The 15,457-nt window shown below is 57.3% G+C and overlaps 1 protein-coding gene across 1 annotated transcript in view; it reads left to right on the forward strand.

Annotated features, from left to right (window-relative positions):
- The window catches only part of slc44a2 (solute carrier family 44 member 2 (CTL2 blood group)), a 116,206-nt gene that overhangs the window by 58,847 nt on the left and 41,902 nt on the right, over positions 1 to 15,457 (forward strand). The window contains 6 exon segments of the mRNA XM_085971950.1: positions 255 to 315; positions 1,885 to 2,008; positions 3,229 to 3,312; positions 4,125 to 4,237; positions 9,313 to 9,444; positions 12,101 to 12,200. Of these exon segments, the coding sequence (XP_085828076.1) occupies positions 255 to 315; positions 1,885 to 2,008; positions 3,229 to 3,312; positions 4,125 to 4,237; positions 9,313 to 9,444; positions 12,101 to 12,200 (614 nt within the window).

Consider the following 15,457-nt stretch of genomic DNA (forward strand, 5'->3'; position numbering starts at 1 on the left):
GGCTGCAAAGCGCCTAATCGGAAGATGAGTTGCTGTTCTTGGGATCAAAAGTTTACTGGAACTTTGACCTATAAACTTCATCTGAGCCAGCCATCGCAGGCCTCCACAGAAGTGCTTGAACTCCATTTTGAGGGCACCTCCATTTTAAGTTAATATATATGTCTAATGGGGCGAAAATACTATTTTCATCACACAAGCATAATAATAAACGATGTTACCGTCTGTTAATCCTGTGTTCACCCTTTGTCTTCCAGACGCCTGTTGAAGTGTTTCGGGATGGGGACTGTCCGGCCTTCTTAATTCCCAGCAAGCCTTGTAAGTGTTTCTGGGTTTGAGTCAGCAGCTAGGAAAGCTCTCCCAGTTCCGCTTTCTATAATTTCCGTTTGACCTAACTGTTAAATCTGTGAGTTATCTAGTTAATTAAGACACAGACTAATTAATAACAATCAAAAACAGGTCTTTACTGGTTGGAGGTAGGGACTATACTGAATACAAGATTACTGCACAGTGCTTATATACCGGTGTGTTCACCCCCGGTATTACGTCTACAGCAGCCTGAGAAAGTAGTACATCTCTTAAGGTGGAACAGGCTTAAGCTCTCTTAAGGTGGAACAGGTTACATACACAACACTAACCACAAAGTCTGAACCACAGCGAGGATGAATTTATGAAACAGGTAGTCCAGGTGATGATGCAAAAGAGAGCGCGATCATTTTTAGATGAAAGAAGTGATTGGATAGAGTATAGGACATGATTGAAGGTATAAGGGACAGGGTGTGGGGTGGGAATGAGGGATATAAGGGAGAGTGCAGTGGGATTTTTTGAACTTTAGATCTGGCCGGATGGACCATACTGGTCCTTTTCCTGTCTGCTTCCATGTTTATTGTGATAATAGTGTGCTGCCAAAGTACACTTTGCGTTTAACACCCAGCAGCACATGTCCAGTTAATCAGAGTCCTGAAATACGACTCTGACAGATACAGCACAACAATACCCTCGGCACAGGGAATAACAGCAGCACCCTATAATTAACAAGGGGAAACTCATCTTTATTGGGCTGTGAGTTTGAATCCTGTCAGACTAGAGGAGATTGGCGTTAGTGGGCTGGGTAATGAGGCAACATCTTGCGCAAGGCAAAATTGTTGGGTAACTGGGAGGGCAGATATATGGAGTTTGAATAATAGAAGTGCCAATGTAAGTAACGCTTCCCATCACACAAGCTGTTAGTAAGTGGAACCAGTGGGCATTTACTTTTAAGAGACTTTGGCGTCCATTATATCTTTGAAATCCCAGCTCCTGGGAGGAGGGTAGGAGGTGGGTGTGGGGGTTCTAGATCCATTGCAAACACCTGTTGCAGTAAAGTTTCTCACAAGCTGCAGGAAGTGTGACACCAACTCAAGCCAGCTGTCTGATTGTTACTTAACTCCAGAGTAGCAACAGGGAGGAAATGAGGCAACGTGCTAATAGAGCACGATCAGTCTGAATTACACACACTCAGTAATGCATGGTGCGAATCCTGCACGTTCCTTTTGCCAGTCGGGTTTGATCCTTATTTCCCAAAGGCATTGACTTGGGATACAGTTTAATGAGCGCCCTGACCTCCCCTTTGAAGTCTCGTCTCCATACCACTCATGGACTGAGTGTGGAGTGAGCACCCCAGCTGTGCCCAGTCCTGACCTAGCGCCGCATTCACACCAACATCTTTACAGCAGGGCTCGCTGGGTAGTGATGAGGAGCAGGAATCTGTGTGGGATTTAACAATATTCACTGAAATAAGCCAGGACAACTGGTCATTGAAATGGAATCTTGGCTGCTGCTTTTGGGACTTTGTCCAGAGGGATTTCTAATGTGCCAAGGCTTACCTTAATCTCTTGTTTTGTACAGTTACCCGGAGATGCTTCCCTGACCTAAAAACCAAAAAGGGTGTGATTACTGTCGGCAACAAGACTACTTACAAGGCCGCGGATGGAGAATCTGTAAATGCTACACAGCTGATGGAGGGAGCCAAGTTCGTAACTCTTTTTTCACTTTGTGGTGTGAGCTTTATGTTCATCGGGGGCTGTTGGTGCTGGAGATGGGAACACTTTCCCACCATGAGTACTCTTTACCAGTGCCAATATTGAGCACTCCCAGGTCAGGGACAGCACGGTTCAGATACAGGAAAGCTCCCTGTGTACTTTCAGATGAGGCAAGTGCTTAGCTCAGTGGCAGCACTCTCCCCTCTGAGTCAGAAAGTTGTGGGTTCAAAAACCCTACTCCAAGGTTCCAGCACATAATCTAGGCTGAAAATTCAGTGCAAGACTGAAGAAGTGCGGAATTGCCAGAGGTGTCGCCTTTCAACGTTAAACTGAGGCCTTGGCTGCCTGCTCAGGTGGGCAGGAAAGATCCAAAGGCACTATTCAAAGAAAAGCAGGGCGATCTCCCGGTGTCTGGGCCAACATTCATGTCTCAGCCAACACCTGGTCATTCACCTGTTTGTGCAGATTAGCTGCCGCGTTTGGCAACATTCGTTCTTCTACTGCACGAGTTAGATACAGAGCACAGCTCCCTCTACACTGCCCAACAATGTTCATCAGTCACAACCTCAGAGGACTGCCTCTACTGCCTCAGTGTGATATTTTTCCATTTCACCCACCAACCGTCCTGTGACCTGCCTTACTGACACTGCCAAATGAACAGCAGTTGTAAGGCCGTGCCCATTAATAACAGGATTGAAACTGCCCCAAACGCTTACAGCCCGCAGAGAGAGAGGAGATTTTCATGTCTTCAGCCTAGGTTGGATCTGAACCTGGATCCAGACATGAAAGGCTATTGTCCACCCCACCGAGCTACCCAGCCCCCCCTCATGTACAGACCCGACGAAGGGTTACACAGTAATGGCTACGTTGACCTTGTTTAAGGTTCCAGCCGTTGGAACCGGCTTTAGTCCGTCAGACCAAGTGGCATTGTGTTTATCCAGGTAGTACCTGACCCAGCAGACCTGGAGAGCCCTCCCCTTCCATCGGTGGTGAGGTAAGAGATCTCAGCAGAATAGCAGGCTACAAATGGCCTTGGTGTTCCTGGGCTAGACAGAGGCCCCACTCCTGTTGACCATCTCCTCTGGATATCTTCACGCCCACCCCCTGCCCCCACAATGGTCTCCAAGCCCGCACAGCCCACTTCTACCTCCTTCCCACTTGTGGTGTGAGTTTTAACTGCAGGCACGAACTACCTTTTTCTGTTCCACAGGGGAGCAAATTATGTTCGCGAAGCCAGAGAGGTGGCAATGAAGATATTTGAAGATTACACCAAGTCTTGGTACTGGATTTTGATGTAAGTGTTTAATTAATTCCCACCCCTGCCTATAAGGTGGGACCAAGTTTTGCTGCTACTGTAACCGCTCCGTTACCTCTGGACTCCCCGGAGGACTCCCTCCTATTTCTCATCTACACACTGCTTCTCGGTGACATCACCTGAAAACACAACATCGGGCTCCATATGTACGCTGACGCCGCCCAGCTCTACCACACAGCCACCTTTCTCGACCCCTCCACTGCTTCTCATTTGTCTCGCTGCTTGTCCGACATCCAGTATTGGATGAGCAGAAATTTCCTCCAATTAACTATTGGGAAGACCGGTCACTGTCTTCAGTACCCACCACAATCCCCATTCTCTAGCCACAAACTCGCATCACCCCTGTGTTCACAGACCTACATTATCTCCCGCTCTGGCAACACCTCAATTTTAAAATTCTCATTCGGCCTCGCTCCTCTCTATCTCTGTAACCTGCTCCAGCCCCAAAACCCTCCGAAATCTCTGCGCTCCTCCAATTCTGGCTTCTTGCACATCCCTGATTTTCATCGCTCCACCATTGGCAGCTGTGCCTTCAGCTGCTTGGACCCTAAGCTCTGGATTCCCTGCCTAAGCCTCTCTACCTCTCTTGCTTCCTTTAATTCGCTCCTTAAAACCTACCTGTTTGACCCATCTTTTGGACACCTGTCCTAATATCTCCATATGTGGCTCGGTGTCAAATTTTGTCTGATAACGCTCCTGGGAAGCACCTTGGGACGTTTTACTACATTAAAGGTGCTATATAAATGCAAGTTGCTGTTGTTGATTGATTTTTGTCCCTGTTACTTTTGCAGTGGTATGACTATCGCGCTGGTGCTCAGTTTGCTCTTCGTGGTGTTGATGCGTTTCTCTGCCACGTTTATGGTGTGGCTCAGCATACTGCTGGTCATTGCTGTCCTCGGCTACGGTACGTGAAGTCATCGCTGCAACCATTCTTCAGAGATCAGGAGTACTCAAACTTTTCCTCTACTGCCGCACTCCCAGATTAATTGGCAAGCATCTCCGTGTGCTTGGCTTAGACCAGGGCTGCACTGTCCGACGTAATGACCCCCAGACCAGGGCTGCACTGCCCGGTGTAGTACTGACCCCCAGACCAGGGGAGCACTGTACGGTGTAGTACTGACCCCCAGACCAGGGCTGCACTGCCCGGTGTAGTACTGACCCCCAGACCAGGACTGCACTGCCCGGTGTAGTACTGACCCCCAGACCAGGGCTGCACTGTCCGGTGTAGTACTGACCCCCAGACCAGGGGAGCACTGTCCGGTGTAGTACTGACCCCCAGACCAGGGGAGCACTGTCCAGTGTAGTACTGACCCCCAGACCAGGGGAGCACTGTCCAGTGTAGTACTGACCCCCAGACCAGGGCTGCACTGTCCAGTGTAGTACTGACCCCCAGACCAGGGGAGCACTGTACGGTGTAGTACTGACCCCCAGACCAGGGGAGCACTGCCCGGTGTAGTACTGACCCCCAGACCAGGGGAGCACTGTCCGGTGTAGTACTGACCCCCAGACCAGGGGAGCACTGTCCAGTGTAGTACTGACCCCCAGACCAGGGGAGCACTGTCCAGTGTAGTACTGACCCCCAGACCAGGGGAGCACTGTACGGTGTAGTACTGACCCCCAGACCAGGGGAGCACTGTCCGGTGTAGTACTGACCCCCAGACCAGGGGAGCACTGCCCGGTGTAGTACTGACCCCCAGACCAGGGGAGCACTGTACGGTGTAGTACTGACCCCCAGACCAGGGGAGCACTGTCCAGTGTAGTACTGACCCCCAGACCAGGGGAGCACTGTACGGTGTAGTACTGACCCCCAGACCAGGGGAGCACTGTCCGGTGTAGTACTGACCCCCAGACCAGGGCTGCACTGCCCGGTGTAGTACTGACCCCTAGACCAGGGGAGCACTGCCCGGTGTAATACTGACCCCCAGACCAGGGGAGCACTGCCCGGTGTAGTACTGACCCCCAGACCAGGGCTGCACTGTCCGGTGTAGTACTGACCCCCAGACCAGGGGAGCACTGCCCGGTGTAGTACTGACCCCCAGACCAGGGCTGCACTGCCCGGTGTAGTACTGACCCCCAGACCAGGGCTGCACTGTCCGGTGTAGTACTGACCCCCAGACCAGGGGAGCACTGCCCGGTGTAGTACTGACCCCCAGACCAGGGGAGCACTGCCCGGTGTAGTACTGACCCCCAGACCAGGGCTGCACTGCCCGGTGTAGTACTGACCCCCAGACCAGGGGAGCACTGCCCGGTGTAGTACTGACCGACAGACCAGGGGAGCACTGTCCAGTGTAGTACTGACCCCCAGACCAGGGGAGCACTGCCCGGTGTAGTACTGACCCCCAGACCAGGGCTGTTCTGTCCGGTGTAGCACTGACCCCCAGACCAGGGCTGCACTGTCCGGTGTAGTACTGACCCCCAGACTAGGGGAGCACTGTACGGTGTAGTACTGACCCCCAGACCAGGGGAGCACTGTCCAGTGTAGTACTGACCCCCAGACCAGGGCTGCACTGTCCGGTGTAGTACTGACCCCCAGACCAGGGGAGCACTGCCCGGTGTAGTACTGACCCCCAGACCAGGGGAGCACTGTCCAGTGTAGTACTGACCCCCAGACCAGGGGGGCACTGTCCGGTGTAGTACTGACCCCCAGACCAGGGGAGCACTGCCCGGTGTAGTACTGACCCCTAGACCAGGGGGACACTGTCCGGTGTAGTACTGACCCCCAGAGCCGGGGAGCGCTGCCCGGTGTAGTACTGACCCCCAGACCAGGGGGGCACTGTCCGGTGTAGTACTGACCCCCAGACCAGGGGAGCACTGTCCGGTGTAGTACTGACCCCTAGACCAGGGGAGCACTGCCCGGTGTAGTACTGACCCCTAGACCAGGGGAGCACTGTCCGGTGTAGTACTGACCCCCAGACCAGGGGAGCACTGTCCGGTGTAATACTGACCCCTAGACCAGGGGAGCACTGCCCGGTGTAGTACTGACCCCTAGACCAGGGGAGCACTGTCCAGTGTAGTACTGACCCCCAGACCAGGGGAGCACTGTCCGGTGTAGTACTGACCCCCAGACCAGGGGAGCACTGTCCAGTGTAGTACTGACCCCCAGACCAGGGGAGCACTGTCCGGTGTAGTACTGACCCCCAGACCAGGGGAGCACTGTATGGTGTAGTACTGACCCCTAGACCAGGGGAGCACTGTCCGGTGTAGTACTGACCCCCAGACCAGGGGAGCACTGCCCGGTGTAGCACTGACCCCCAGACCAGGGGAGCACTGTACGGTGTAGTACTGACCCCCAGACCAGGGGAGCACTGCCCGGTGTAGTACTGACCCCCAGACCAGGGCTGCACTGCCCGGTGTAGTACTGATCCCCAGACCAGGGGAGCACTGTCCGGTGTAGTACTGACCCCTAGACCAGGGGGGCACTGCCCGGTGTAGCACTGATCCCCAGACCAGGGCTGTTCTGTCCGGTGTAGTACTGATCCCCAGACCAGGGGAGCACTGTCCGGTGTAGTACTGACCCCCAGACCAGGGGAGCACTGTCCGGTGCAGTACTGACCCCCAGACCAGGGGAGCACTGTCCGGTGTAGTACTGACCCCTAGACCAGGGGGGCACTGTCCGGTGTAGCACTGACCCCCAGATCAGGGGAGCACTGCCCGGTGTAGTACTGACCCCCAGACCAGGGGAGCACTGTCCGGTGTAGTACTGATCCCCAGACCAGGGGAGCACTGTACGGTGTAGTACTGACCCCCAGATCAGGGGAGCACTGTCCAGTGTAGTACTGACCCTCAGACCAGGGCTGCACTGCCCGGTGTAGTACTGACCCTCAGACCAGGGCTGCACTGCCCGGTGTAGTACTGACCCCCAGATCAGGGGAGCACTGTCCAGTGTAGTACTGACCCCTAGACCAGGGGAAGCACTGTCCAGTGTAGTACTGACCCCCAGACCAGTGGAGCACTGTCCAGTGTAGTACTGACCCCCAGACCAGGGGAGCACTGTCCAGTGTAGTACTGACCCCCAGACCAGGGGAGCACTGTCCGGTGTAGTACTGACCCCCAGACCAGGGGAGCACTGTACGGTGTAGTACTGACCCCCAGACCAGGGGAGCACTGTCCGGTGTAGTACTGACCCCCAGACCAAGGGAGCACTGCCCGGTGTAGTACTGACCCCTAGACCAGGGGAGCACTGCCTGGTGTAGTACTGACCCCCAGACCAGGGGAGCACTGTCCGGTGTAGTACTGACCCCCAGACCAGGGGAGCACTGTCCAGTGTAGTACTGACCCCCAGACCAGGGGAGCACTGTCCGGTGTAGTACTGACCGACAGACCAGGGGAGCACTGTCCAGTGTAGTACTGACCCCCAGACCAGGGGAGCACTGTCCAGTGTAGTACTGACCCCCAGACCAGGGGAGCACTGTCCAATGTAGTACTGACCCCCAGACCAGGGGAGCACTGCCCGGTGTAGTACTGACCCCCAGACCAGGGGAGCACTGCCCGGTGTAGTACTGACCCCCAGACCAGGGGAGCACTGTCCGGTGTAGTACTGACCGACAGACCAGGGCTGCACTGCCCGGTGTAGTACTGACCCCCAGACCAGGGGAGCACTGCCCGGTGTAGTACTGACCGACAGACCAGGGCTGCACTGCCCGGTGTAGTACTGACCGACAGACCAGGGCTGCACTGCCCGGTGTAGTACTGACCCCCAGACCAGGGCTGCACTGTCCGGTGTAGTACTGACCCCCAGACCAGGGGAGCACTGCCCGGTGTAGTACTGACCCCTAGACCAGGGGAGCACTGTCCGGTGTAGTACTGACCCCCAGACCAGGGGAGCACTGTACGGTGTAGTACTGACCCCCAGACCAGGGGAGCACTGTCCGGTGTAGTACTGACCCCCAGACCAGGGGAGCACTGTACGGTGTAGTACTGACCCCCAGACCAGGGGAGCACTGTACGGTGTAGTACTGACCCCCAGACCAAGGGAGCACTGTCCGGTGTAGTACTGACCCCCAGACCAGGGCTGCACTGCCCGGTGTAGTACTGACCCCCAGACCAGGGGAGCACTGTCCGGTGTAGTACTGACCGACAGACCAGGGCTGCACTGCCCAGTGTAGTACTGACCGACAGACCAGGGCTGCACTGCCCGGTGTAGTACTGACTCCCAGACCAGGGGAGCACTGCCCGGTGTAGTACTGACCCCCAGACCAGGGCAACATTGCCCGGTGTAGTACTGATCCCCAGACCAGGGGAGCACTGTCCGGTGTAGTACTGACCCCCAGACCAGGGCTGCACTGCCCGGTGTAGTACTGACCCCCAGACCAGGGGAGCACTGTCCGGTGTAGTACTGACCGACAGACCAGGGCTGCACTGCCCAGTGTAGTACTGACCGACAGACCAGGGCTGCACTGCCCGGTGTAGTACTGACTCCCAGACCAGGGGAGCACTGCCCGGTGTAGTACTGACCCCCAGACCAGGGCAACATTGCCCGGTGTAGTACTGACCCCCAGACCAGGGCAACATTGCCCGGTGTAGTACTGACCGACAGACCAGGGCTGCACTGCCCAGTGTAGTACTGACCGACAGACCAGGGCTGCACTGCCCGGTGTCGTACTGACCCCCAGACCAGGGCTGCACTGCCCGGTGTAGTACTGACCCCCAGACCAGGGCAACATTGCCCGGTGTAGTACTGTCCGACAGACCAGGTTGGATAGTTTGGACTGAGCTGATTACTATCCAGCGACGTGTGTGGGTGTGGTTTGGCTGTGATGTCGCAGCTCAGATAGCCTGCCTGCAGTCACTGTCGATGCTCACACTTGGCGTACAGTGGGGCTGGGCGGGTGGTTTGTCCAAGAAACTGCCCCCCCAGCAAGAATCGTGCCTTCCAGAGTATGAGGGAGAAAGGGAAACAATCCCATGGAAGGTTTGTGATGTCTGAACTGTTGGGAGTTAGCATATGTTGCAGTTAGTTAATTTAATCTGTTGTTGCAGGTATTTATCACTGTTTCGTGGAATATAGAAGTTTGAAAGGAATACCGGGGTCCGATGTCGAGATCAAAGACCTGGGCTTCCAGACTGACCTGCGAGTGTACCTGCACCTGCGGCAGACCTGGCTGGCATTCTGTAAGTAGCGGTTACTTTCACTGCCGCGTTACAGTGCTGGACGCTGCTGTGTGAGATTGAGATTTTACCGCCTGTTGGGGTCAGTATGGAGATTTTACCGCCTGTTGGGGTCAGTATGGAGATTTTACCGCCTGTTGGGGTCAGTATGGAGATTTTACCGCCTGTTGGGGTCAGTATGGAGATTTTACCGCCTGTTGGGGTCAGTATGGAGATTTTACCTCCTGTTGGGGTCAGTATGGAGATTTTACCGCCTGTTGGGGTCAGTATGGAGATTTTACCGCCTGTTGGGGTCAGTATGGAGATTTTACCGCCTGTTGGGGTCAGTATGGAGATTTTACCGCCTGTTGGGGTCAGTATGGAGATTTTACCGCCTGTTGGGGTCAGTATGGAGATTTTACCGCCTGTTGGGGTCAGTATGGAGATTTTACTACCTGTTGGGGTCAGTATGGAGATTTTACCGCCTGTTGGGGTCAGTATGGAGATTTTACCGCCTGTTGGGGTCAGTATGGAGATTTTACCGCCTGTTGGGGTCAGTATGGAGATTTTACCGCCTGTTGGGGTCAGTATGGAGATTTTACCGCCTGTTGGGGTCAGTATGGAGATTTTACCGCCTGTTGGGGTCAGTATGGAGATTTTACCGCCTGTTGGGGTCAGTATGGAGATTTTACCGCCTGTTGGGGTCAGTATGGAGATTTTACTACCTGTTGGGGTCAGTATGGAGAATTTACCGCCTGTTGGGGTCAGTATGGAGATTTTACCGCCTGTTGGGGTCAGTATGGAGATTTTACCACCTGTTGGGGTCAGTATGGAGATTTTACCGCCTGTTGGGGTCAGTATGGAGATTTTACCGCCTGTTGGGGTCAGTATGGAGATTTTACCGCCTGTTGGGGTCAGTATGGAGATTTTACCGCCTGTTGGGGTCAGTATGGAGATTTTACCGCCTGTTGGGGTCAGTATGGAGATTTTACCGCCTGTTGGGGTCAGTATGGAGATTTTACCGCCTGTTGGGGTCAGTATGGAGATTTTACCGCCTGTTGGGGTCAGTATGGAGATTTTACCGCCTGTTGGGGTCAGTATGGAGATTTTACCGCCTGTTGGGGTCAGTATGGAGATTTTACCACCTGTTGGGGTCAGTATGGAGAATTTACCGCCTGTTGGGGTCAGTATGGAGATTCTACAGGCCAGGTTTCAGAACAACAGAATCAATACCCAGGGATCCTGCAGTGAGCATAGGTTCAGACTGTGTCTGTGCTGTTCCGTTATCATTTCAGAGAGGTTTGATCTGCTTTTGTTATTAATCAGTTGCCAATGGTCAGTATTCAGAGAAAATAATTAATAAGAGGTTTAAGAAAAGCGAAGCTCTAATAATTGGGGCGAAGATTTTGTCACCGAAGGGTAGCATCATCACCTGTCTGTATTGTGGAACTGTGTCCTGCGGAGGAGTTTGGGCAATCCAACCCACTGTACCAGTTGTGTCACAATGTCAAACAAACCACTTCCTGGCTCGGTGGCCAGTGATGGTTTTAATTTCCGTCTCATCCGCACGCCTCAAATTCCAGCCTCATTTTTTGTGCACAAATTTTGGTCATATTTTAGTTTTAGTCTTGGACAGATTGTAATAAAATATTTAGTTTTGCTTTCCATTATTTTCAATGTCGTGTTTTCAGGATTTTTCTTTCAAAATTTCTGTTTTAAAAACGGTCTTTATTGGTGTTTCATTTCTCACACAACTCGCTGGGGCACAAGAAATATTGCGAAACATTAAATGGGCTTGAATGAAAAGTGTAACTTCATTAGCCTGATTTAAATTGTGTTCCTAAGGTCATGGATTGCTGACGTCCAGTGTTGTTTCAGTTCCCAGAATTCGGTTGAACTTTAATTTAGTCTCCTCACTCCTTTGAGTTTTAGATTCAGTCTCCATAAGGTTAGTTCTAATTTTAATTATTTGACAAAAACACAATTTTCGTCAACAAATATTTTGATTGGCTGAATCGCAGCCCTTGCCCTCTGGTACAGTGGGTTGAATTGCCAAACTCCTCTGCAAGACACAGTTCCGCAATACAGCCAGGACGCTACCCTTAAGTGACAAAATGTTTGTCCCAATTATTAGGGCTTCGCTTTTCTTAAACCTCTTATTAATTATTTTCTCTGAATACTGACCATTGGCAACTGATTAATAACAAAAGCAGATCAAACCTCTCTGAAATGATAACGGAACTGCACAGACACAGTCTATAGGGAAGGTCTATAGAAAGCAGCAGAGTTAAAGCCACTGCCAACCTAGACGGGCAGACCAGAGGGCGAGCGGCGCTGTGGCAGCCTTCGAAGCAGGTACTGACCATTCCTTGGCAGGGTCGGTAGAGTGCTTGATTTATCTTCGTGATGTTGGGTGACTTTTACCTGCCCATTTTCCACTTCTCAAAGACCATGAAAAGCTTTTGAACACAAGAGCCTCAGTCGATCTTGTCAGACACAGGAGACTTGCACAAACAAAGACAAAACCTATTAGGTAGAGGAATAATTAAAGAACAGACCTTGGAGCCTGGCGTTTGTGGTGGGCGGGGGGGGGGGCGGGCAGTGTGGAGTGTTGTCAGCGTGCGGTGTTCTGTCTGTTCCCGGAGCCAGGTTGTTTACTGCCTTGTCTTTTTTGTTGCAGTGATTATTCTGGTGATTGTTGAAGTTGTAATCATTCTGCTGTTAATATTCCTACGGAAAAGGATTATCCTAGCAATTGCCCTGCTGAAGGAAGCAAGCAGGTGAGTTCAGTGTGATTACAAAGAGGATGGGTCAAGTTTGAAGTGGGGGAGGCGGTGGTTGGGGGGGGGGGGGTTTTGAGGGGTTGGGGTGGGGGGGGGTGGGGGTTTTGAGGGGGTGGGGTTGGGGTGGGGGGGCGGGGGTTTTGAGGGGTGGGGGGGCGGGGGTTTTGAGGGGGTTGGGGTGGGGGGGCGGGGGTTTTGAGGGGGTGGGGGCGGGGGTTTTGTGGGGTTGGGGTGGGGGGGCGGGGGTTTTGAGGGGTTGGGGTGGGGGGGCGGGGGTTTTGAGGGGTTGGGGTGGGGGGGCGGGGGTTTTGAGGGGTGGGGGGGCGGGGGTTTTGAGGGGTGGGGGCGGGGGTTTTGGGGGGGCGGGGGTTTTGAGGGGGTGGGGTTGGGGTGGGGGCGGGGGTTTTGTGGGGTTGGGGGGGCGGGGGTTTTGAGGGGTTGGGGTGGGGGGGGCGGGGGTTTTGAGGGGGTGGGGTTGGGGTGGGGGGGCGGGGGTTTTGAGGGGTTGGGGTGGGGGGCGGGGGTTTTGAGGGGGTGGGGTTGGGGTGGGGGGGCGGGGTTTTGAGGGGGTGGGGTTGGGGTGGGGGGGCGGGGGTTTTGTTGGGGTGGGGGGGGCGGGGGTTTTGAGGGGGTGGGGTGGGGGGGCGGGGGTTTTGAGGGGGTGGGGGGGTGGGGGTTTTGAGGGGGTGGGGTTGGGGTGGGGGTTTTGAGGGGGTGGGGGTGGGGTTGGGGTGGCGGGGGTTTTGTGGGGTGGGGGGGCGGGGGTTTTGAGGGGCGGGGGTTTTGAGGGGGTTGGGGTGGGGGCGGGGGTTTTGTGGGGTTGGGGGGGCGGGGGTTTTGTGGGGTTGGGGGGGCGGGGGTTTTGAGGGGTGGGGGGGCGGGGGTTTTGAGGGGGTGGGGTTGGGGTGGGGGCGGGGGTTTTGAGGGGTTGGGGTGGAGGGGCGGGGGTTTTGAGGGGTTGGGGTGGGGGGGCGGGGGGTTTGGTGGGGGTGGGGGGGCGGGGGTTTTGAGGGGTTGGGGTGGGGGGGCGGGGGTTTTGAGGGGTTGGGGTGGGGAGGCGGGGGTTTTGAGGGGTTGGGGTGGGGGGGCGGGGGTTTTGAGGGGTTGGGGTGGGGGGGCGGGGATTTTGAGGGGGTGGGGTTGGGGTGGGGGGGCGGGGGTTTGAGGGGGTGGGGTTGGGGCGGGGGTTTGAGGGGGTGGGGTTGGGGTGGGGGGGCGGGGGTTTGAGGGGGTGGGGTTGGGGTGGGGGGGCGGGGGTTTGAGGGTGGGGTTGGGGTGGGGGGGCGGGGTTTGAGGGGGTGGGGTTGGGGTGGTGGGGCGGGGGTTTGAGGGGGTGGGGTTGGGGTGGGGGGGCGGGGGTTTGAGGGGGTGGGGTTGGGGTGGGGGGGCGGGGGTTTTGAGGGGGTGGGGTTGGGGTGGGGGGGCGGGGGTTTTGAGGGGGTGGGGTAGGGGTGGGGGGGCGGGGGTTTTGAGGGGGTGGGGTTGGGGTGGGGGGGCGGGGGTTTGAGGGGGTGGGGTTGGGGTGGGGGGGCGGGGGTTTTGAGGGGTTGGGGTGGGGGGGCGGGGGTTTTGAGGGGGTGGGGTTGGGGTGGGGGGGCGGGGATTTTGAGGGGGTGGGGTTGGGGTGGGGGGGCGGGGGTTTGAGGGGGTGGGGTTGGGGCGGGTGTTTGAGGGGGTGGGGTTGGGGTGGGGGGGCGGGGGTTTGAGGGGGTGGGGTTGGGGTGGGGGGGCGGGGATTTGAGGGTGGGGTTGCGGGGGTTTGAGGGGGTGGGGTTGGGGTGGTGGGGCGGGGGTTTGAGGGGGTGGGGTTGGGGTTGGGGTGGGGGGGCGGGGGTTTGAGGGGGTGGGGTTGGGGTGGGGGGGCGGGGGTTTTGAGGGGGTGGGGTTGGGGTGGGGGGGCGGGGGTTTTGAGGGGTTGGGGTGGGGGGCGGGGGTTTTGAGGGGGTGGGGTTGGGGTGGGGGGGGCGGGGGTTTTGAGGGGTTGGGGTGGGGGGGCGGGGATTTAGAGGGGGTGGGGGTTTTGAGGGGGTGGGGTTGGGGTGGGGACAGGGGTTTTGAGGGGGTGGGGTTGGGGTGGGGGGGCGGGGATTTTGAGGGGGTGGGGTTGGAGTGGGGGGGCGGGGGTTTTGAGGGGGTGGGGTTGGGGTGGGGGGGCGGGGGTTTGGTGGGGTTGGGGTGGGGGGGGTTGGGGTGGGGGGGGCGGGGGTTTTGAGGGGTTGGGGTGGGGGGGCGGGGGTTTTGAGGGGTTGGGGTGGGGGGGCGGGGGTTTTGAGGGGTTGGGGTGGGGAGGCGGGGGTTTTGAGGGGTTGGGGTTGGGGTGGGGGGGCGGGCGTTTTGAGGGGGTGGGGGGGCGGGGATTTTGAGGGGGTGGGGTTGGGGTGGGGGGGCGGGGGTTTGAGGGAGTGGGGTTGGGGCGGGGGTTTGAGGGGGTGGGGGGGCGGGGGTTTGAGGGGGTGGGGTTGGGGTGGGGGGGCGGGGGTTTGAGGTTGGGGTTGGGGTGGGGGGGCGGGGGTTTGAGGGGGTGGGGTTGGGGTGGGGGGGCGGGGGTTTTGAGGGGGTGGGGGGGCGGGGGTTTTGGGGGGGCGGGGGTTTTGAGGGGGTGGGGTTGGGGTGGGGGGGCGGGGTTTGAGGGGGTGGGGTTGGGGTGGGGGGCGGGGGTTTTGAGGGGTTGGGGTGGGGGGGCGGGGGTTTTGAGGGGGTTGGGGTGGGGGGGCGGGGTTTTGAGGGGTTGGGGTGGGGGGCGGGGATTTAGAGGGGGTGGGGTTGGGGTGGGGGGGTGGGGGTTTTGAGGGGTTGGGGTGGGGGGGCGGGGATTTAGAGGGGGTGGGGTTGGGGTGGGGGGGCGGGGGTTTGAGGGGGTGGGGTTGGGGTGGGGGGGCGGGGGTTTTGAGGGGGTGGGGTGGGGGGGCGGGGATTTAGAGGGGGTGGGGGGGCGGGGGTTTTGAGGGGTTGGGGTGGGGGGCGGGGATTTAGAGGGGGTGGGGTTGGGGTGGGGGGGCGGGGGTTTTGAGGGGTTGGGGTGGGGGGGCGGGGATTTTGGGGGGCGGGGGTTTTGAGGGGTTGGGGTGGGGGGGCGGGGATTTAGAGGGGTTGGGGTGGGGGGGCGGGGGTTTGAGGGGGTGGGGTTGGGGTGGGGGGGCGGGGTTTTGAGGGGGTGGTGGGGGGCGGGGGTTTGAGGGGGTGGGGTTGGGGTGGGGGGCGGGGGTTTTGAGGGGTTGGGGTGGGGGGCGGGGGTTTTGAGGGGGTGGGGTTGG

Source organism: Somniosus microcephalus, chromosome 31, assembly GCF_052327205.1.
Source record: "Somniosus microcephalus isolate GS21.2 chromosome 31, FLI_Smic_1.0, whole genome shotgun sequence".
Lineage (NCBI taxonomy): Eukaryota > Metazoa > Chordata > Chondrichthyes > Squaliformes > Somniosidae > Somniosus > Somniosus microcephalus.